At 41.1% G+C, this 24,229-nt stretch overlaps 1 protein-coding gene across 1 annotated transcript in view; it reads left to right on the forward strand.

The window, feature by feature from the left end:
- Positions 1-24,229, forward strand: part of Ccdc171 (coiled-coil domain containing 171) — a 349,604-nt gene that overhangs the window by 112,606 nt on the left and 212,769 nt on the right. Inside the window, exons 10-15 of the mRNA XM_021161203.2 lie at positions 1,615-1,717; positions 14,383-14,489; positions 16,179-16,268; positions 17,180-17,380; positions 20,571-20,738; positions 22,367-22,555. Coding sequence (XP_021016862.1) covers positions 1,615-1,717; positions 14,383-14,489; positions 16,179-16,268; positions 17,180-17,380; positions 20,571-20,738; positions 22,367-22,555 — 858 coding nt within the window. The remainder of the gene's footprint in view (positions 1-1,614; positions 1,718-14,382; positions 14,490-16,178; positions 16,269-17,179; positions 17,381-20,570; positions 20,739-22,366; positions 22,556-24,229) is intronic.

Raw genomic sequence — 24,229 nt, forward strand, 5'->3', positions numbered from 1 at the left:
AGCCTCACAAGAGACAGCTACATCAGGGTCATGTCAGCAAAATCTTGCTGGCATCTGTAATAGTGTCTGTGTTTGGTGGTTGATTATGGGATGGATACCCGGATGGGGTAGGCCAAAGACATTTCTTTAAAGTCAGTAATGATGCCATGCCCAGTGGGAACCTCTTAGTCCTTGTGCTTGGCCTTTTTGTAGCAAGGAGCACAACTGAAACTCTCCTTGAAACATTCTTTCCATGATGTTACACTTTCCAGTTTTCCCCTTTCTTCTGCTGAGTTGGCTAGAGATGCCAGAGTTCCTGAAGACTGTCTGGGCTCTTTCCCCTCCCCAGCAAACACACTAACGGTGAGTCTTAGACAGCACCTCTAAGTGATTCCCAAATGCATCCCTGGCTCTGCGGTAGTGTCTGTCAGACAGGTAGCTGCCTGTTACAAAACTGCTCATTTTCACATATTCACTTAAGACCTGTTACCAGGCACCAAGCTGGGGCCAGGGACAACTTCTGTCTCTTCCCTGAAATTTGAGCAAACACTGAATTCTTTACTCTCCCTGCCAACACTGAGCAGGTTCGCAAGCAAACAAGCAAGAAAGGCAGAGAACAGCAGCCTCGGTGGCCTCCGTCATTCCCACCTAGCATCGAGATCCACCCAGTTCCTGTAGTTGAATCCTTAGTCTTCATCTTGATTCCTCCTTTTATTTGTGTGTGTGTGTGTGTGTATGTGTGTGTGTTGGAGTCCAGCCAGTGCCGTGTAACACACTGTGGTGTGGCTGGGTGTTTCACCTACTGTGGTTCTTTCCTATGTTGTATCTGGTATTCCCCCTTCACTGCTAATACCATCGCTTGACTTCTGCGCTACGCTTGTTGGTTCTGACTGCATTCACTCTTGTCATCTGATAGCTTGCCATGCGGCTGCAAGCAGGGTTTTAAAAAGAGTATTGTGGAGTTTTTCTGTCTCAGTTTAAAAATAGTTTTTATTCATTTTTGTGTATGTGGTGTATGCATATATGCCCACGCATATATGTATGCATACTCACCCAAGCTCACGCGAGTGGTGACCGAAGGCCAACAGTGTGTGATATCCTTCATGCTCTCCAGCATATCTTTTGGGACAGGGTCCTTATCGAACCTGAAGCTTGTGGATTTGATCTTGCATTCCTGAGATGTTCCTGTCTCTGCTTCCCCAGTGGTGAGATCATGGCTGTATGCCACCATGTGTGGGTTCCACATGCGTTCTAGGGATTTACATTCAGGCCACCATGCGTCTGCAGTGAGCACTTTACCCGATCAAGCCATCCTTCCAGTCTCCTGTTTCAATTTTATTGTCATCAAATGTTTATCTCTTGTTATAACATTACTTTGAGGATAGAAAGGTTTGTATGTACAAAGTACTTAGGAAGTGTGCAGCACTAAGTTCTCAGTACAAAAAGTCTAAGACTTTGTATAGTTGCACGTTTGACCAAGTAAAATGTATATGTCAGAGTTTATTAGTAATGGGTTTGAATTGGGCAATTAATATCTTGTTGAGACTTAATTACGCTATATAAATTCACAGTAAAATCTTGAGCTACTACAGTATGTAACCTTTTTATGTGTGCTTTTTTCTCCTTAATGAAAAGGCTAAGAAGCACCAGGCCTTCCTAGTGGAGACATGCGAGAATAACGTGAGAGAACTGGAATCCATCTTGGGCAGCTTTAGCGTGTCAGCGCAGTGGACATCAGGTTAGTCGGAGGTGTAAACTGACAGATGCATCTGTCAGTGCTCGGAAGTCACTCCAGTTTGGGAATTCTGCAGATGCCTCTGACAGTCCCTCATCTCAACAGGCTTTGATTTGATGACATGATAAGAGCGGTTCTCACAGCAGTCAGCTGGCCTGGCTGCCTGGGAAAGGGTGACGGAGTGAGGGCCTGCTGCTGTCCTCTCAGACTTGATTTACAAGTGGTGAAGTCTGTGTGGTTGGACAGACAAGGGCTTTCTTGCTGTGTTCTGAATCCAACCGAGAGAAGAGTCCTTACAGTATACCTGCAAGGGGAACAGATGTTTCCATCAAACTGAGCCAAATTCTGAGGCAACCTTCAGCAACTTAAAGGTCACGCATTCAAAAGGTTATACAGGACACAGACTGTAGGAGTGCGTGTTCTATACCGTTGCTTTCCAAGCCCATCTCCTCATGTACATATATATGCACTCTGGAGATAGTAGTGCTTAGCTAAATTAATTTTGATTTCATATTAACCCACTTTAACAGACTGAAGAACTTACAATATTGGGTAGAAATGTTTTGGGAACTACTAACAAACCATGTTTACAAAGCTACTATCTTATTTTTTTGTGGTTTTGCATCTTGTATGCTTACAGTGGCTTGAAGTTGAAACTTTTATTTTTCAGTTTTCTTTTGCCTCAATTTTTTAGTTGTTTTTATGATGTGATTATATTTTTAAGGATATAAAATTAAATCTCCTTATACATATATTTGAAGGTAATTGAAAGTGGTTTGGCAAGGGAGTTATTTGGGGGGTGGGGACAGTTGGTTTTAAGACAAGGGTTCTTCATGTAGCTCCGGCTGTCATAGAACTATAGAACTCACTCTGTAGATCAGGCTGGCCCCAAACTCAGAGATCTACCTGCCTCTGCTGCCTGATTTAAGGCATGGGCCACCCTGAGCTGGTGAGAAGCGACTGCTTTAGGAAATGGAATTTTGGGGAAGTTTGTTGCCCTGGAGCCAGTGGAAGGATCTGATAGGAGCCAGTGCTCTAGCTCGGGGCCTGCGGATCTTGCAGCTGCTGAGCTGTTAGACATGCACTATGCACTGAAGCATTTTCAGTCTGCAGGGTGGGTATAGTTCATGCCTTTAGCTGTGATTTTATTAAGTTCACATGTAACTTTTTATTCTTATTTTTATTAATGATTTAAAATAAAAATTATGGGGTCTGGAGAGATGGCTCAGAGGCTGAGAGCCTTGGTTGCTCTTCAGAAGACTTAGGTTCAGTTTCCTGCAACCACATGGTGACCAACAACTACCCTTGACTCCAGTTCTACTTATAGGAACTGGAAAAGGAAAAACAAATCTTAAAAGAATTAAACACACACACACACACACACACACACACACACACACACACACACACACACTCGCACACCACAGCATGTCAGTGGAAGTCAGAAAATAGCTTGTGTAATTTGAGTTCTCTTTCTCCCATGTGGGTCCCAGGGATAGAACTCAGGTGGTCAGTGGCCGGTGCTTTTCCTGCTAATTCTTCTTGCTGGCACCAGTATCTGTATTTTTAAACCTCAGATTGTACACATGTGTCCACACTACAGGTCATGGGAGATGCATTGCCAGGCGTGGACCGTGCCCTCGGCTAATGATTCTTGAGTTGGTATAGAGGCACCATGGTGTCAGTAGTTGGTGACAGTCACTTGCTGTTGGTCATGGCGGATGCATTCTCCTTTGGTGCATGTTTAGCCTTGTGCTTTGTGAAGCTGACCCCCATCGCTTGGGCTCCTTTGCCTCTGGCTTCTCAGTAAGTTTGGACAGTGGGTTCCAATAGGAGATGTAAGAGGGTGGGAGAAGACAGTCAGGACATTATTTCTGCTCATGCTCAGTGTGGGTCCACCCATGAAGGAGCTTCTCCTTTCAGTATCTGCACCTCATACCAGGTGGATCCTGTTTCATAGGTGGCTCTTTCCAGAGTGAGGTGACAGTGTACTTTCCTCTTGACCCTCTAGGCTTGGATATGGAGTTGGTTTTGCACTTGTCTGTTTTGGTCTGTCATGATATGGTGTTGACTCTGTGCCCGCCTACCTTCCTGTCATTAGTCTCTTTAATAGAACTCTCTATGAGTTGTTGTGAGGGAGCCATTTCTCACAGACTCACATACCGACTTAGGACCTGTCTCATCCCTGTGTTGTTCTTACAGTAGATTCTGTTTCAACTTATCCGAGTTCAGGTTGGATTGCTGTTGTGTATTTTCTTCAATCTGTTTTTATCCTTGATATGTTTTTAGCTGCAATTTTATTAAATCATTACATAGCCTTCTTTGTTTTTCATTTAAATATTCAACATTAAAATGAAGTAATTGCTTATTAGATATTGAGCTGTTCTCAGTAATTGCTGTCAAGTATTAGGTAATTCTGTTGTTTAATTAAAGTGAAATGATTGAAAATTATTATGAGGAATTAATCTTAGTCCAGCTCTGACAGTAGTTGCTCAGTGTTTGGGTTTTGTGCTTGCATATACTAGGAAGCCTTCTGAAGTTAGTGTAACCCGTGAGTTTGTCTTCAGATAGCAGGTGATCAGTGAGTTAGTCCAGGAGTGCTTAGGACTTCATGTACACAGAGCATACCTTTATTTTTTCACCAGTGTGGCACTTACACCCCATTTCCTGAGGTCTCCTGCACTGCTCTGCCTGAGCACTGCTCTCCGTGCTCCCACTCATGCTCCTCTCAGTCCTCTTTCTTGACTGTCAGGATGATGAGTGAACACGGAAGCTCTAAACTTTCAATTAGAAGATGAGTCGGTTTTGGGGCTCCCAACCTGTAGCATCATAACTCTGGTTAATAAAAGTCCACTGTATATTATATTACAAAGTTGTGAAGAGATTAGACTGTAATGTGTCCTTGCTGCCCTCCCCTGCCCACAAAGTAGTCATTATATATAATGATGGATGTGTTAATTAACTCGATTGTGAGAATCACTTCCCAGTGTGAATATACAACAAACCACTTATTGCATGAACTCATAGTCAATTATTCTTCAATAAGGCCAGAAGAGGACAGCAGAAACACTTGTGAGAGCATGGGTTTCCTTTGCTCCAAACTGGCCAGGCTTTGCATATGACGTAGAAGCCAGAATCCTAGCAGTGGTCAGCTTCTATCTCTCTCATCTACTGACCTCACTTGCTGTTAATCCCCCTGCCTGGGTTCTGGGCCTCTGTCTTTCTATCTGCTCTTGAGCACACCAGGCATTCTCATCTTAGGTCTTTACAACGGACACTCTTTCTAGATGGATGACTATTATTGTTGCTGTTGCTGTTGTTGCTGTTTCCGTGGTGCATTCCTGCATAGCCCCTTTCTACTGTCCTTGAGCCCATGTTCAAGTGTCCCTGAAACTTACCCTCTGCATAGTTTCATTTTTTTGTGTGTGCCAGAGCACTTATGATTGTCACACATTTGTGACACACTCTTTAGTGCATTTCTTACCACATCTAAGTTGTCTAGATTCACTAATGTATAGGGTAGTATGTGTTATAAAGTAGTCACATGGAAGCTAATGACTATGACTAAAAACATAAGTGTTTTTTTTTTTTTTTAACATAAGTGTTTTTAGAGAATGCTGAAGTCTGTTTTTTAATTTTTGTTTTGTTTTAGGCAGGGTCTTGATACATAGTCCTGGATGGTCTCGAACTTGCTATACAGACCAGGTTGACTTTGAACTCACAGAGATCTACCTGCCTCTGCCTCCTGAGTGCTGGGTTTAAAGGTGCACAACAGCACGGCTGGCTTTGTTTTACATTTTAATTTCTGTAGCTATCAGTGAAGTCATGAAGTATTCTAAATTATGGTAGTCTCTGGGAGCTTGTGGTAGTCACCAGAAAGACTGACTTTGGGTGAAGAAGATGTGCAGTTCTTTATGTAGTGTAGAAACTTCTCAGTGATTGCTTCTGTGTCAGACAAGACAGCCTCTCTCTACTTAGGCAGGGACATTTATCTGTCCTGTGTTTCCTGCCTGCTATGGATCCTGAAGCAGTACTGCTTAAATCCGCTTTGTTCTCCCCTGGTGGGGATGGAGGGCTGGGGGAAGGGTTCGTTTCTGCTTTGAGCCATGCAGTCTTCTGCCTCAAATATAATATTTCTTCTAATATAGTGTTTGTTGTACTCTAAAGCTGGCAGACATCAGACTGTGACTGTTGACAAATTTTTCCTTGTGGTTCAGTCTTGAATCTTCACTATAGTGGACTTTCCTTTAGCTTTTCTGTCCTTGAATTTGTAATACTGTAGAAATACTACTTTCCTTCTATTTGGACAGACTAAAAAACCCATGGAAATAATAGTCACAGGGGAATGGAGATATGGCTCAGCAGTTCAGAGCTCTGGCTGCTCTGCTAGAAACAAGGGTTTGATTCCTAACATCCATGTGGCAGTGTATAGCTGTCTGGAGCTGCACTTCTGGTGGATCTGATGCCATCTTGTGGCCTCCACTGGCACTACATTCATGAGATATACATGCATACACACACACACACACACACACACACACACACACACACACACACACACACACACACGAATAGCCAGAGTTGGATGCTTTTAGGTATGTAAACGTTGTCTAATATTAAATTGGGCAGTCTCTGGGAGTCCTTTTAGGAAAGTCAGGAAAACAAACTGGACTTTTTCTTTCTTTTCTCTTCCTTGATTTCTTTCAAAGAGAGATATTTCCCAGGCCTACTGTCACTTTGGAATTTGGATTATTCTTGTGAACATTGTTGGAAGTGCTGCTGCTGGAGATTCTTGGGTTATAGAGGCTGAGGGCAAACTCTCATAGATTTAGTTCATGAGATCCTATGGAGTGATTTCGCTAAGAGTACTCCCTAATATCCCAAATCTGTGTAAATAGATGGAATGTATTATAGAAGTAGATGACCACATATATTACTGGCTTTTCCTAATACAAAGAATGCCCACAGATGTCAGAATATTTTGTTTCAGATATGTACCTTGTTTCAAGGCCAAAGATAGAAACCATTTCTCTTGCTTCATCTCTTCACAGAGATGTGTTAGAGATAGTGAGTAGTTACAGTAAAATAATTGTGGAATACTCAACTCTGTAATAATTGCCCTCCACTCCAGCAGCCTCCTGTGTGCTTGTCTTCCTGTGGTTGGATGGCCAGCCCTTCTCTCCTGTTCACAGTTTTCACTTCACAGTTGTGGTGATTTCACTGAGAATGGCTCCAGAGACTCTTGTGTTTACAACCTCAGGGGAGCTGTTTGGAGGGGCCATGTAACCTGGAGGTGGAGAGTGTAGCTGGAGGAGGCACAGCACTGGGGTAGGCTTTGAGCTTTAGTGTCTAGCCCCACTTGCTGTTACCTTTGATCCCTGGTGTGGATGAAGATGTGACCAGCCGGCTGTCATATTGCCATGCTTTTTCTGACTGTTGCCGTTTCTTCCCAGTTGTGATGGCCTCTATCTTAAGCCAAAATAAACCCTTTCTTCCTTGCTCTGGTTTTATGACAGCAGAAGAGTGACCAGTACAGTAGCTGTACCCAAGCTTCAAAGGCTTTCGCAGTAATGAATCTTGGTCCATTTGTTCATTGTAATGTTTGAAGATGCACTATTGTTCTCTACATTTCTTGGTCCTTTTCCATAGATGTAAATCATATTCAATCAAAGTAAGTGAAATTTTTTTGTTTCACTCTGATTTTTGTTAACTTTTGTTTCTTTTAACTTTTAAATTATAGAGCTTATAGTACTAAAGAAAGAAAATATTTACATAATTAAAAATTATAAATATTAAACATGACTCAGAACTTATTTATGTTTTATAAAACAATCATATTGTTATTTATGATTTTTTTTTGAGATAGGGTTTCTCTGGGTAACCCTGGCTGTCCTGGAACTCTCTTTGTAGACCAGGCTGGCTTCAAACTCATAGAGATCCACCTATGTGTGCTGGGATTAAAGGTTTGCACCACCACCGCTTGGCTGGTTATTTATGGTTTTTTAATGAATTGTATTCAAAGTAACACTTGCTGATAAAATGGCCCTAGTTTTATGCATATGAATGTATAAAAAAGTTGAAGACATACAGTAGTAATAGAAACCAGAGAAATATTTGGTCTACATTATATATATGTATCAATAAATGAGTTGGGTCACACTCACACACACACTCACACTCATACACACACGCACAGAGCAATAGTTCGGTCAACTTCCTGTGTGTATTATCTCCTTGATGGTAGCTATCCTGTTCACCACTGCACTGCCCAGCTTTTGAATTGGAGGACCTCACTAACGGTGCAGTGAGGAAGGCGGCTGTCTCCTGAGTGAGTGCTTATGCTACTGAGTTATATAAGCGAGCAAGCTGAGCAAGCCATGGGGAGCAAGGCAATAGAGTGCCTCCCTAGCCTCTGCTCTGCTTTGGTTTCTGCCTCCAGGCTCTCTTCCTTTTCTGACTTCCCTCAGTGATGGAGCGCGATCTGGAAGTTGTAAGCTGAAAAAATACTTTCCTCCTCAGGTTGCTTTTGGTGGTGCTGCTTACACAGCACCAGGGGAACAAATGAGGCCAGCACTGCTTTTGGACTCAGCTGGAATAGTTTTTCCATCTTTTCTTACTCTGTTTCCATCTATAGATATCACGGTTTCCTTCCCTTTCCGTTAACTCACTGTTTGTTTTCATTTTGAGCTCGGTCTCACTGTGCAGTGCTGGATGGCCTGACACTCGATGTAGACCAAATTAGACTTCCACTATCTGCTTGCCTCTCCCAAATGATAACACTGAAGGCATGCGCTGCCAAGCCTGACTTCCTAACACCCGGATGTAGTACCAGGCTTTCTGTGGTCTCTGTGTATTAGATATACTCCTTACTAATATTTCCCCCTTGGTAACAAATTCCAGCTTCCCCGGTACAGAAAGAACTGTCGTTGTTCCTGTGACCCTGCCATGTGGTCCTGCACGGAGACTAGGTAGCAGCCAGATCAGCTGTGTTAATGGGACTGTTGCTGTAGCTCATTCTTGTAGCCATTCTTGCTTGAGAATTAAGAATTAAAGCGGCCAAGCCTGTAGTCTGGGAAGGGAAACAGATCTTTCACTCTTGCTGGGGCAAGCCAGGGTGGTTTTCAGGGTTCAGTGTCAGGACCCAGGGGTCCTGACAGGGAGAGCAGCACCACTTCCGGACTGCTGGGTCAGAGTGGATTGCTTCCCGGAGGGTCTTAGCCTCATGCCGAAACTGCTGCCATCTGTCTGACGCGGTGAGTTTTCAGTTGCCACTCGACTAATTATTTTGTGTGTTTGCCAGACACTCCAGAGTGATGGCACCAGTAGGAACAGTGACTTCTATGAAAACATTATAAAGAGTTCTCTGGTTTTGAAGTAATGGTGTTTGAACACATGATAGGACATAGGTGTTTTTAAAAATTTTTAGAGAGTGATTTCATCAGAAATATTATGGTCAGGTAAGGAAAATTATACACATATATCTTATAAGAACAAAACACTGTCCATGGAAATGCCTCAACATAATTATGTTGCTGCTTGGTCGTTGACTGATTTACCCAATGCTTGATGTCCTGTGATAGACCCTCTGTTTGTCTCTGTTGGTGATAACTTGGTACTCAGTAGGGGTTGTAATCGAGAGAGCCCAGGTGAATCAAGTCACATATTGTTGAGGTAGAGGATTACCTCCATTTGTGCTGCCATGACTCCTTCAACTGAGCACAGGCACAGGTATCAGGAGAAGAAGATGTCTTACATCCATAAAATGCTTCATTTCGTCTTTGTGATTATTAAGGTTGTTCACTACTGAAGTTGAGCTGGGTCCGTGGCCTGTTTGGAGAAGGCAGTCCAGGTACTCGTCCTTTGCAACTCTGTTACTAATTTTTCACTTACCCATTCTTCAGGTCTGACTCTTTAGCCAAACGCTTAGATGCTGCTCATAAATTGGCATATATTTATACCTATGACCGTCTTAGTGCAAGGATGACAACAGTCAGGCCTTTCCTAGATGTACTGCCCAGACTGACTTCCTTATTGTCTCTCAGAGCCATTCTCTAGTGGGGATATAGTGCCCTTGTAGCTATCTATTTTTGAGTGGTATCAGTGTAACATTACAAACACCTTGAGGTTCATCTCCTCCCATTAGTCATCTGGTTAAGGGGAACATTCCAAGCATCCCAAGTATGGTTTAAGAGAGAATAAATAATAATGATAATAATAATAATAATAATAATATCTATAGGGTCTATATTACTTGCCCATGCAACTAACTTGTGCTCTCAGGTTGAGACCAAGACCAGTCGCATGTGTACCACTTCATGTGATGACTGAGTGAAGTTTATAGGTTGGTGAATCAGTCACCAACTGTTTTTGTGATGGTCCACACCAGGTCACATGGCACATTGGCGGCCATGCCTTTATTATCTGATGACCAGTAGCAAGTCCAAAGTCACCTCTTAAGAATAGCTATCTTTAGAGAATAGACTACCTTGCTTCAAAGTCCTAAAAGTTTCCTCTCCGCTCATCACACTAATCAGTACTATTGATTTAGAAGAAGGTAATAGAACGGATATATAAGGTCCCCTTATGAATGAATAGAAAGTTGGTGGGTGTTTTTATAGACTAGGTTATGATGCAGAGCTAGCAATGATGTATTTCTAAAGCAGAGAAATGAAGGTTTATCATTGTCCTGCCAGCTGAAAGAAATTGTTCTGGTTGCCCATAGTAGAGAATAGTTAATTAGTAACAGAATGAGTTACTTAATTCCAGCCTCTGGAAAGTGCTCACTCTAACACTAACAACAAAACCATTCCTATTCCTAACAGCAGCTACAGAAGTCGGCATCCCTCGCGGCTGCGCCCACTCAGTACAGCGCCGCCGTCCCCTCAGACCTGCCCCCAGGCCACACCTCTTCAGATGTGTGCTGATGGCGATGTGGTAGGGCCACTGCTTACTTTCCAGGGTTTTTGCAGGCACTGATTTCGACATGTTTGCTCCCTGAAACATCCCTGGAAGATGGCGTCCTTTTTACACTTATATTTTAGCAGATAAAAGTTGTAGTGACTCCCACCTGCCTTCTTCCACACTTGGTTGCCTTTGTCTTCTCTGGCTTTGGATTGCACATGACGGAAGTGACTCTGAGGTGGGTTCAGGGGCCCGCAGATCCTACAGAGTCTACTTTGCTTGACCTCTGTAAGCTCCTGCTCTGTTGACTCGCAGACCAGTGACAGCTCCAATCTGGTGTCCAGTTTTCCCAGATATTGAAGTGTCCCAAAGTGGCGCCATGCTTTCCTTGTTTCAGCTAACTCCAACTGGTGCTTCACCCCACTGCTCCCCAGCCCCACCAGTGCACCCCAGTGAGCAGCACCTCCTCATGTAGCCACGCCTCACCTGTACCTTTGGGAGGTCTGCCTTTTACACCATAAAACAAGGCATCAAAGTCTAGGTTGGCTTCTGTGTGCAGAGATATGCAGTGGAGAGGGAGAGAGGGGGAGGGGTAGGGGGAGGGGGAGAGAGAAAGAAAGAGAGAAAACCAGTTTATTTCAAATTGAAATAAAAGCGTAGCCTGAGGTAGCCATTTATTTATTTGCTTATTGTTTTAAAGTGAATGTTTGCTGTTTGTTACTATAAAAGCCGGTATTAAGTTATTCACAGTGATCTTAAGCTTATTTTACTTAGTTATAAAACCGATCATGAAGATCAAGTCAGTATGTACAAATAACTTATTTGTAAGAAGTTTTTTCTCCGTTTATGTGTATGTTATAATTTACTCAGTAATTATATTTGTTGTAGCTATTTTTTTAATTTTAAATTTAACTTTTGAAAAAGCCAATTATCACCACTGTTCTAAATATGTTTTTTTTTTTTTATTGTTCCTGGTGGGATTTTTAAACCTCTGATGGGTGGTTTTAATTGCATATTAAGTTTCCGTTCGTGGAACAGTGATTATTTGGTGAGATCGGCTTCTCTTCCCTTCCCTTCCCTTCTTCCCTTCCCTTCCCTTCCCTTCCCTTCCCTTCCCTTCCCTTCCTTCCCTGCCCACTCCCTCTTCCTGCCCACCTTCCCTTACTGTCCCCATCCTTTCTTATAAGTGTTTTGTCATGTTAAGGATAGACACTCACTTTATAATGGATATTGGTAGGACAATAAAGCATAATTTATGCTTCAAGGAAACCTTATGGTGTCAACATTTTTTTAGGCAAATTTAATTTTGCGTAATATATAAATGTGTGCATTGGTCAGTAAAGAGAGGGCATATGGACCCATACGTGTTCATATTCTGATGATTTTATTCCTCTGAATTCCTTAGAGTAAGTTTTCTCCTTAAAATATAGCAGATTTTCTGGCTGTTTTTGAATTTTTTTTTATAGCCAATTCTGTGCAGTGGCAAAATTATGCCTATTTTAATTTTGTGTAAGCGATCAGTTTAAAAGCATATTCAGTATGACTGTCAATCAGGGGAGCCACAGGAGACATCCGTGTTTGGTCCATGCTGCTGCTGGTGGTTGATGATTAGGGTCTGTGCTGCCGCTAGGCTGGAGGCTGTGTTGATATTACTGCCGGAGGTCATGCCAATATCTGTGGTCTATGCTGCCCCTGGCTGCTGCTGGCAGGGTGGCATCTTTGGCAGTGGAGTCAATGACTGCAGACTCACAACTGAGGAGGAGAGACACTGAAGGCCGCTGTGGCCACCCTCCTTCCAAAAAAGAAACAGTCCAGACATGAAGCTATTGACGAGAGGCCTTTAAAATTGTGATCAGGATGCTGAGCTGTAGCTCTCCCAGAAGCCGAAGCGAATGGCTTCTGGGAGGGGGTGGGGAAGGACTCACTCAGGGGCCCGGAGACTGAGGTGCTTCAATGACTGTATGGGAAACATGATTGGACTTGGTGTACTTTTCTTCTTCTCGGTGGGGAGGGCACAAGAGTGGGAGGGCGGACCTTGGGATGGGGAGTGGGAAGGAAGTGAGTGTGACCAGGATGATCAGGGTGCATTGTACGAGATCCCCCTAATAATTAATGGAAATGCTGTGTTGGGGAAAAGTGCTCTGAGTCATCTTCCCAAGTCAAAGCGAGTCCTAGCCTTGTCGTCTGCTCTGCTCTTGTGGCTCAGTGTGCGAGTGCGTGTGCAGGTGCGCGTGCGCATGTGCGTGTGCGCGCGCGCGCGCGTGTGTGTGTGTGTGTGTGTGTGTGTGTGTGTGTGTGTGTGGTGTGTGTTTCTGTTTAGAGTAAGTATTGCTTCACATTACTTTTTAAGTTGAACATTTTAGCTTTACTTAAGAAAATCTAACTTGTTTTTATACTGAACGTAGTATCTAAGCATACTTTGCTAAATGCCTTAACTTTATTAATATTTTCTCCAAATTAGACCCATAAATATCAGCAGTATTCCGAGATGTATAAAGTTGGTTTGTCGCTGACTGAGACTTTCTTGCCGTCTTCTGTCTACTTTTGCCTTTTTTCCTGTCCCTATGAGTCCCAGCACTTGACTATTTGAGAAATGGATGAATGACGTCAATCATTGTGTAGCCACTCCCTCCCCCTCTGATTGCACTGTACATGTCATATGAGCAGACACTACCCTGACCTTTCTCACTTCTGAATGTCTAATGCCCAAAGTTGATACACAGTGGGAATTCAGTTAGTTATGTAAATGAAGGAACCATAAAACATGTATTTCAAATTCTTCTTTATTTTTATTTTCATTTTTTAAAGACAAAGCCTCACTATTTAGTCCTGGCTAGCCTAAAACTCACTTTGTAGACTAGACTGACCGTCAGCCTACAGAATCTGTCTGCTGGCCTCCTCAGTGCTAGGATGAAAGGTGTGTGCTACCATGCCTACCTCACCAATGCTTCTTTAACAATTTTTCTTTATTGAAAATGTTTATTATGAAGTGAAATAGTTGGACTATAAAATATAACAGAGAAAAAATACTTTTTGCCTAAGTATTTTCAGGCTAAATTTGATATCTTTTTAATATTTAAAGAATGGTAAATAAAAATCAGCTTAATATAGTATTAGTTTTTATTTTTTTGAATTGGCCCCATTAGTTTGACTTATGTTCCAACTATAGTAAAATAGTTTGAGGGTATAATATGGAAAGATTAGTATTTTTACAACAAATATAAGCTATGAGGATTTTCTTCAAAACATGGTGTGAGCTATGTGTTTAGTAGCATTTTTATTGTTTATTTAAAATTATAATTTGAAAATTGTAGGTATTAAAGAATATTTCTAAGCATAGTAGGAAATGATATATTCTTCATTCAGAAGTTATTGTTTAAGCAAAATAGCTTATTGTTAAATGCCTGACTGATCATAAACAGAGACAGTAAATATACGTAATTCCTCTAAGCAATGCTACCAGAGATGATTTAATTGTTAGCTTATAGGTACATACATCTCTGTGGCTGCCTAGGTGGGGGAAGTTAAGTGTCTTGATAGGGTAGAAACACACTTGAACTTACTATATTATGAGTTTTAATTCGTTCATTTATTTAGAAACAGTATCAGCACTTGACTGTACAGCCATGTGCCTAGAGAATACATTTCTGTTCATATTTCATGTCTTTCTGGCTTTCTTACTAATTGTAATGTCTCTGTTACTGTTTGCTTAGCTTCTGAGCCTGTGTGACTTCAAGGGTGTGTTTTCATCCCATGCTTTTCTCCAGGCGTCCACAAGGACAAAGATAAGCCTCCCAGCTTCTCTGTCGTCCTTGAGACTTTGAGGCGGACCTTGACAGATTACCAGAACAAGCTGGAAGATGCATCTAATGAGGTAACACGTGGACTGTTTGGCTCCACACACGGCCTTCAGGCAGTACCAGTATGCAGCCCTTGCTTGTTACAAAGGTCAAAAAGATTGGGGATGTTGAATTGACAGCTTCACAGATACAGAAATAATAAACCCTTGTCACTGTTCTTTCTTCAAGTGTGGCCTAAAGTAGTGTCTCACTCCCATTTTGTAATTCTGTAGACACACAATGAAAGGTTCCTGTCACTTGGCCTGAGTAACTTATCTGTGCAGAGAATTTAAGTGAAACGTTCTCCATTTAAATGTCAGCATGTTTATGATCTGTGGGTGGTTGAAGAATTTAGGTTTCATTAAGAGTTTAACAGTTTCTAAACCACAGAAATCTTAATAAAAAAACAGAAATTAATTTTCGTGCTCCAAAGGGAGTTAAGTGTTGTTAGAAGTTTTTAAAAACAAATATCTGTTTGATGTAGACTGAAAGCTGTTAATTTGCAGATTAAAAAGCTCAGGCTTCTGGTTGTCATCTCATTTGTATTGTTTAATATGTGAGTCAGTAATTTTCTTGGGTATTAAAATATTTTATGAATTTATGCTTTAAAAATTGAAGAGTTTGTCTAGATATTTCTTGTCAAATTAGCATAGGTAGTAACCACATTAGTTAGCAAAACAACAGATCTTTGTATAGCCATCGACAAGCCCCATAGCGTAGAGTTAATCTCTTTGTTTTATGTAACTCAAAACCTGCAGATTCACTTGTGTACTCGATTGGCAGAGGCTTATTTTATTTTAGGTATGGGGGGGGGCGGGGGGCGGGGGGCGGGGCAAAAAAGAATTAGTCTGTTTTCTAAAACACCTTCTGTAATTGTTCACAAGAGAAAAGTGACCATTAAAATAACTAAATTCTTTGAAGAGCAGGCATTTCTAAGTCTTCCCAGAGAGACGAGAGACCCTGGATTGTTAGTAGTTCTGAAGTTCTTCTGAGGCCTAGGCCTGGACGCTGCGGAGTAACTGGGAGCAGGACCCACAGCGAATTGTTATTTGGGAGGATGAGTGTCACATGATCCTCAGCACAGTTGAAAAGTCGACTCAGCAGGCTTTGGCTTAGTAATGTGCTTTGTTGTGAACCAGTGCCAGAGACAGCAGTGGGGAGACCAAGGGGGTGGCCGCAAAGAAAGCAAGAAGAGCAGCCTGACAGAAAGAAGAATGAACTGTCAAAGAAAATAAATCACAGGCGGAGCAGGACCAACTGATGACCTGCCACAGCCTTCCCAGTAGGACTGCCTGTGACTGACCCCGAAGCTGTCATGCGGAGTGAGGGACCAGTGAATACCCTCTTGATGTAAAGCAGCCCGCCCCCCCTTCCCCGCACTGTTCCCCCTAACTGTTCTCGAGTCTTCCCTTACCGTTGCCACAGCTTCTGGCATGCGGTCCAGTAGGATTTTAAGAATAAAGCTGTGTTTACAGTAAGAACGCAATTCTTTTATCTAGATAGCGGGCAGAATAAGAACATCCCTGGCGTTTTAAGGCTGAATGCTCTCTTTGCAGCCAGGTGAGCATGAGACAGAAACTGCACAGCCTTTAACCAGAAGTGTTGTAGACTCAATCACTGTTGAAATAGTTATGCCTAAGTAATCGCATAGCAAGCATTTGAACACTAGCTTTTGGGTCACTCCTTCTTGAAGAAATGTCAAAAAGCTATTTTTCTTTCATCAGCTAAACAACATAAATGATGCCAAGGAAAAGACATCCAACGAACTCGATTCCACCAAACAAAAGATTGAGACTCACATTAAAAATACAAAGGTATTGCAATTCATGATAACTTTTTTCCCTTTGCTAAGAGACAAATATATTATGAAGGGATTATTTTAGAGATACCAGAAAATAAAGCTTCCATTTTCAAAATATTTTTGAGCATTCAAAATTTCTTTTTTTTACTTTTTTTTGTTGATCAAGTGTTAAAGGAAAACTTGATTCCCCTGATGTGATTATGATATTACAGATTAAAGCGCTTTGAGACTGAGTGTCCTGCTTTAGATGAGTATTGAACACATGTCATGCAAGCACGTGTGTTGGGAGTGTCAGTTTCTTTTCTGGGTGGAGCCATTGTTTGTAGTACATCATCTCTGGTTAATGGGTTGAGACCACAGTTGGCTAAGGCTCAGGAAAATGTTGATTTTATTTTCTGTGTTGGTTTTGGCTATAGAGTTGCAAAATTTGAGTTTCCCAGTATTCGTTGAACCTGAGTTTCTAATGGACTGTTTGATAGCGTAGTTTAGTAGAAATTTAGGTCTTATTGTTTAGATTTTTTTTATCAGTAATAGTATTTGGAATGTCATATGGAGAGTATATGTCCTTATATTAAAGGTAAAGAGATTTATGGTTTTCCGTGTTACTTAAGTGTTATTAAAGTTTTAATTTTTTTTATTTTTAAAGTATCCTTTTAAAGTAATTGAAAGGAAAACTTATTTTAAATAACTTTTTGGAATAAGCAGTTTTAATAAAGTATATGTTTAAACATTACAAATTTTCTAATTCTGGATGCAAATGTTTTACTTGGAAAATAGATTCTGTAAAATACCCTAAGTGTTTAGCATCATAAACAAACGGTGATCATTTTATACTAGTGTTTTGACGGTTTTCACCATGTATTTATGTGTGTGCCTCTCACCTTCTGCCATCCCTCTGGTCTCTTTCCTTGGTGTTTCTGACAGGAGCTGCAGGATAAGCTGACAGAGGTCCATAAGGAGCTCAGTCACTTGCGAGCTAAGTGTGCGGACCGCGAGGCTCTGATCACCTCGTTGAAGGTGGAGTTGCAGAACGTGCTGCACTGCTGGGAGAAGGAGAAGGCCTGTGCCGCCCAGTGTCAGAGCGAGCTGCAGAAGCTGTCGCAGGCCTTCCAGAAGGACGCTGAGGTATCGCCCCAGACAGAGGGGAGCCAGGAAGGCCTGGCCCGGACCTCAGCTATGTGCCTTCCATGCCCCAGTGACCAGTGTTACCCACATTTGATTTCATTTAAAATCTGTTCTGAGTGTCACACTTTGAAATGTTCCTCCCAGCTGCACAATCACTTCCTGCTCTGTGAGAAACAAAAGCAACCTGGTTGAACCCTCATGTCACTTGGACCGTCGACTTTCTTCCCTGCTCGGATCTTTTGTATCTCACGATGCCATGTTCCTTACTGGCTCGTCAAGGTTGGCCTGTTTGCCAGTAACGACATCATTTTTTATTAGAGTCATCCTACAGCTTGGCTTGATGGAAAGAATTTTTGTATAACCAAATAGATTTGGACTTGGATCCTGTTTTTTTTCTGTTTGCATCAAGCATGGCTCTGGGCAAGCCATATAGGTTTGTTGCTCCAGGTCTCAACTTCCATAATTGTAAAACAAGACTAATATCTCCAGACAGCCTCCTTTTCCTTTAGAATTAGGAGTTACTAAGGAAAATTGCAAAAACCCAGTTACCTATCTATCCATTTTTATTTATTAGTAACTTATTAAAATTATTTTGATATTTATTATTTTTATGCCTATGGGCATTTTGCCTGCATGTGTGCTGACCATGTGGATGTCTGATGCCTACAGAGGTAGCAGAAGGTAATAGATCCCCAGGAACTGGAGCTATGGACTTTTGCAAGCCACTATGTGGGTGCTGGGATTTGAAACTGGGTCCTGTGCAAGAGCAGTCAGTGCGCTTAACTGCTCAGTTGTCTTCTTAGTCCTATCAGTGACTTCTTAAAATATGACAAAAATCTCATATTCTGTTTGAGCCTGTTCTGTCTACAGTTTTCTCTTACTTCTGGGATAGTTGGTGGGTTTGTTTATCTAAATTCCTGCATATTGAATTCATTATTCCAGCAAATACAAACCCCAGTGCCAAGAGAGTAAAAAGGAAACATTATTTCCAGCCGTCGAGTCTGGGCTTTCAGTTATGTCCACATGAAGGGGTTGGAATTGTTGTATACATCAGATAGTGATTAAAATAAAGGAAACTGGAGGCCTGGCTGTACTGTAAAGTCAGTGTCCAGAGCGCTGTGACCGGGTTCAACACGTGTGACGTGATTGTGGATGGTCTCCTCATGCCAGATGGGTGACGACCACGGCTGCTTTATCACAGCCCGAGTGAAACGCACTTACTTAGGTGACACAGTGAGCTTTTCTTAAGGAGGAAGGAGCTGCTTTGAGTAGAGCTGTGGTCATTAGTAAGTGTGGAGGAGGACTTCGTGCCTGAGAATGAGACTTGGGAAATTGTACATTTCAACTCCCTGAAGAGTGTCCAAGTCCTCTTTAACCGCTTAGGAATGGACAGCACATAGTATATTTGTAGTAGCAAGTTTTCCTTTCCTCCTCTTCCTCCCCCTTGTCCTCCTTCCCCTTTCTCTTCTTTCTTCTCCTCTACCTCCTCCTTCCTGACAAGGGTCTCTCTACAGAGCTCAGGCTATCCTGGAACTTACTGTGTAGACCAGGCTGGCCTCAAAGTCATCTCTGCCTCCTGAGTGCTGGGACTAAAGGCATGTGTCATCATTCACATCAATTTTTATTTCTTGAGCCAGTGCGATTTTTTTTGTATTTATTTGCTTAATTTTTATTTTATTTTTAAATTAGTATATCTGAAAAAATGAGATAGTATATAGGTGAATTAATGTACCTTATTTTGAAATGTTTAAGAAAATGGTTACTACAATTTCCAATAACAAAACAAAACTTTTAATATACTTTCTTAGCTAGGGTTTTACTGCTGTGAACAGGCACCATGACCAAGGCAACTCTTATAAAGGTCAACATTTAATTGGGGCTGGCTTACAGGGTCAGTCCATTATCATCAAGGCGGGAGCACAGCAGCATCCAGGCAGGCATGGTCCAGAAGGAGCTGAGAGTTCTACATCTTCATCTGAAGGCTGCTAGCAGAATATTGGCTTCCAGGCAGCTTCCAGCCCTCACCCACAGTGGCACACCTGCTCCAACAGGGACACACCTTCTAATAGTGCCACTCCCTGGGCTAACCTTATACAAACCATCACATATACTATATTTAGTTTTTTTTTTTTTAAATCTACACTTTAACTTTCATTTTCACCTAGTTTTTCTTCTTTCAAGTTTTTTTCCCCTCCTGCTGATATATAGAGATATTTTGAGGGAACTGATTTTATCCACAGAAGATGTTCATTTTATAGCATCACAATTACTTCATCTTTTGAGTTTCATCTTTTGAGATGAAATATCTACAAAGATGTCATCTTAGTAACTAAATCTTCTAAGTGTGTTCAAGATAAGCCAGGGTTATACTGGATTCTAGGACAGAATAAATATCTTAAGGCCATTTGGTAGTGGATAGTTAATGATCATAATAACAATATGCTTTTTAAAGGGGGTGCAAGCATGTTTCTAATTGGACAGTTTTGAAAATGTGTCTACTTTAAATTGCTCTGTTACTTTGTAACACTTAAACAGCCACAAATGCCTGGTGTGCCGAATGCAATATAAACCTCTAAGTGGGAGAAAACAAATGAGCCCTTCTTCTATATCTTTCATATACTGTGTGCTTTGCCTAAGGGGGTCGGGATAGATTTCCTATATGTGATAAGTAGAGTCAAGTCTGTGGGGGGCGGGAGAAAGCTGTGTGATTGCAGACATGTAAAGTACCCTGCCTTTCACTAGAGTAGAGTAAAACTCTCCATGCCATTGTATGACCTAACACCTGTTTCTTAGAATATAAGTAAGAAAATGTAGAATTGCCACATTGGCTTCAAATGAAAGGTTCTTATAAAAAAATTAACCCAGATACCTTGTGTTACAGATAATAAAAATTATACCTAAACAGGCGCTCACATTACCAGCAGTAGTAAGCGCAGATCACATATCTGGTGTTCCGGCACCTAATTGCAGTTGTGTTTTGAATACCAGTCTAAGAAGTACCCAGTATTTTATCTAATGCTTGTTTCCCAGTGTGAGGGAAAAGGCCATCTAAATGATAGTAGCTGAAACCTGAGTACTTTCATTCTAGATTTAAAGAATAAATTCTTTACTATTTGTATTATGTATTTTACTTCCTACAGTGTTTGTATTCAGGAGTTAACGAGTCCTTTTTTTTTTTTTTTTCTTGCAGGAGAAGCTAACCTTCCTTCACACCTTGTATCAGCACTTGGTAGCAGGCTGTGTGCTCATAAAACAACCAGAAGGCATGTTGGATAAATTCTCTTGGCCTGAGCTTTGTGCAGTCTTGCAGGAGAATGTTGATGCCCTCATTGCAGACCTTAACAGGGCTAATGAGAAGGTAACTGTCCTCAGGCACCAGACACCTCCATTAAATTCAGTGACATTTGTCCACATCACAGTATCATTAAGAGAGGCTGACATTCATCTTATTTCAAAAAGAATTTGGATGTTAATAATTCAGTACCATTAATTATGGCTTGTCTACAGCTCAGTTTGATGCCATTGCTGTGGGCATGTAAATGTGACTGAAGTCTGTATGAAGTCTCTAAGCTCCACTTTCTGTGCAGGACATGCTAATACTACTAGCCAGTATTAGCCACAGGGACCTAATTAAGAGAAAATAAATTAATCTTACTGATGAAGCAACTCAAAGAACTTAGTCATTTACATTAATAAACCAACTCTTTATGTTAGCATAAAATAGAAACGGGATGTAGTTATTCAAAAACATCATCTTAAAAGTCTTTGCTTAGGAAATATGAAGTGTTGTTTTAAAAGTACTTAGAAAAAATTTAAGTTATATTTTGACTTGTTTCTTCAAATGCCACAAACTATGTGAGAAAACCACCACCCATACTTTAGAAGGGGAAATGTAAATGTATATGTTATCTCTGAAAGCAGCAGACTTTATGGTTACTTTACCATTCTATAAGCCGAGGAATTCATTTTGTCGGAAATAGAAAAAAAAAAAAAGCCCTGCTGCTGTTATAGAAAGTTAAGAGGTGCATCAGGCCATGCATGTTGCTATTTAAGGTACTGTTACTTCCCCTCGGGCTGTTGAGCTGATCAGAACTGTGTGGCAAATACACTGTACTGTAATATTTCGATCTCAGTCGCAGTGATAGTTGCTGTTAAGTAAGAGTTTAAAAAAATCTAAGTTGTATTAATAAAATGGTCCAACTTCAAGGTATGATCTCATATTATTGAGCATTCTATCTTTAGCATATTGAGAGTATAACCCAAGGCCTTGTGAAGTAGGCCTGCGAAATGGGAAAATAAACTGTGAGGAACAGAGATGCTGCTGGGAGTGAGTCTGTGTGCAATGGGTTAACGCAAATTGATAATTAAATTAAATATGTGCTTTGTGTCTCTGCAATGATGATTTAAATTGTTGCTCATAACTGCAGAATGTTAATTGGCATGCATGTTAGAAGAGACGGGTTTTCTTTTTAGTGTTTGTTACTATGAAAACTGGGGGTAATGGTCTCCATTATTATGTATAAAATGTATGTGCATTTGTAAATCTCATTTAAATTAATATTTCTTTCTCACCTGAAATAGCCTGAGCTTTGGTTCTAGAAATAAGAATAATTTTCTAAAATGTAAATGAAGAAAATATCCAATAAAAATTGGAAAAAAATAAAATAAAAAAATTGAAAAACAAACAAACAAACAAACAAAAGAATGATTTTCTAAATTGTCTCTGTAAAATTGATTATAGAAAAAGCTACCTTAATAGAAGGAGGAAAAATAAAAATTCAATGTTTAGGTATGAAAATGATACCATTTCCTGCTACACTGTCTAGTATACCCCATAAATTCTGGTTCTTATTTTATTTACATTTTAACTTAGTGTATTTATGTAATCTTAGGGGTAAAATATAGTGGAGGTTGTAGATCTTTTCTTGATACGTCATCCACAGATTCAAAGCCATGTCTCAATCTGCATTTCACTTGCATTGATAGATAAGCCACCTGGAGTATATCTGTAAAAACAAGTCCGATACGATGAGAGAGCTTCAGCAGACGCAGGAAGACACCTTCAACAAGGTGGCGGAACAGATCAAGGCCCAAGAGAGCTGCTGGCAGAAGCAAAAGAAGGAGCTGGAGTTCCAGTACTCTGAACTTCTCCTGGAGGTGCAGAGGAGGGCACAGGTAGGCTGCACTGCAGAGCTGGACAAGGTCTGGGAGCAGCTGGGGAATCTCATCGAAACACTTGGAAATCCGCAAAGATTAATAAAAGTATTTCCAACCAGGGCCGCTTTGTTTAACCATTCCCATTTTCTTCTTCTCTTTTTGGACAGGGTCTCCCTGTGTCTCCCTGGCTGACCTGAACCTCACAGAGATCCTCTTACCTCTGCCTCCGAATGCCGGGATTAAAGGTGTGCACCAGCATGCTTCAAATGCCTTTTATCAACGCTAAACCAGTTTAAGTGTTCTTGAAGACCTCATAGAATTTGTTTAAGTTATGATCACACAAATACACATCATTCATTGTGCTACTTCTTATAGGCAGGGATGAGAATGGTAGCTAACAATATATAAATGGCAATAATTTGCCTGGAGAAATGCACTTAACTACCTAAATCATCTGCTCCCAATCAAATCTAGCATAGAAGATAAAATACACCTCACAGCCATTTCACAATAGGACCTCAAATTGTAATTCTGGTTCTCATATAATGTTAGAAGGCACGTTACCTCTTTCACTGCTGTGACGCAGTACCTGTGCCTATTTCTCTGTGTGTGTGTCTGTTTTAAGGATTTTCTTTTACTTGAGTTTGAAGACACTTTTTTTTTTTTTTAAACATAATATGTTTGGTTAAATGGAGAAATTATATATCTTTTATTTGCTTTTAAAGCATTAGGAGGTGTGGTAGAATATCGGTGTAAGTATCCTTATATGCAGCTGATTCCATTTTGGGGGCTTCAGTTGAAGGAGCACTTAAGTCCATTTGGGGTTAAATGTGTTATGCTGACTTAGGGGTTGAATATGAAATTCTTCTGGGAGTTCATGAGTTGGGAGTGTACTTGCTATTGATGGGCTTTGGGGAACTGGTAGAGTCCTATATGTTGGGACGTAGCAGATTGTGTATGATGGCATAATTGTTGTATATGATGACACTATTGGGAGGCAGTGAAAGGCAGGCGCAGAGCCTGGTTGGAGGAAGTAGGTTACTGGGGAAATCCCGCCCCGTCTCTCTTCCTGCTTCCTGTACACCATGAGGGTTACTGCCTAGGTTTCTTATCCTTGCAACCCATCATTGTGTTGTTCAGTAGTGACAGCCAAAGGTTCATGGGCCAGAGTAAATCCTTCCTGCCTTATCCTTCCTCAGAGCTCTTGTCATAATGGCGGAGATCTCACATATCTCCTAATATGAGAGGTGGAATTATAGTTGTAAATAATGCTGAGGTGCTAGTTAGCTCTGCTTGAGAACAGAAGGTATAGGGCCTAAGTGAACTTCAGCATTTCCATGCATATTTGACTTAGTCAGTTATCGTATTTTCTGAAAACAGTCACTTTGTTTATTGTATGCAGGTAGTATGATGTACTTTGCATATTCAATTGGAAGGAAAACCTGTAATTCAGTGGAGGGAGCTGACAAGGGTTCAGTTTGATCCCCCTCCTCCCGAGGTCGGATGCCCTTCTTTTTTTTTTAATTTTTAATATTTTTTATTATGTATTTTCCTCAATTACATTTCCAATGCTATCCCAAAAGTCCCCCATACCCCCTCCCCCACTTCCCTACCCACCCATTCCCATTCTTTTGGCCCTGGCGTTCCCCTGTATTGGGGCATATAAAGTTTGCAAGTCCAATGGGCCTCTCT

The sequence above is a fragment of the Mus caroli genome, chromosome 4 (genome assembly GCF_900094665.2).
Source record: "Mus caroli chromosome 4, CAROLI_EIJ_v1.1, whole genome shotgun sequence".
In the NCBI taxonomy this organism is placed as follows: Eukaryota; Metazoa; Chordata; class Mammalia; order Rodentia; family Muridae; genus Mus; species Mus caroli.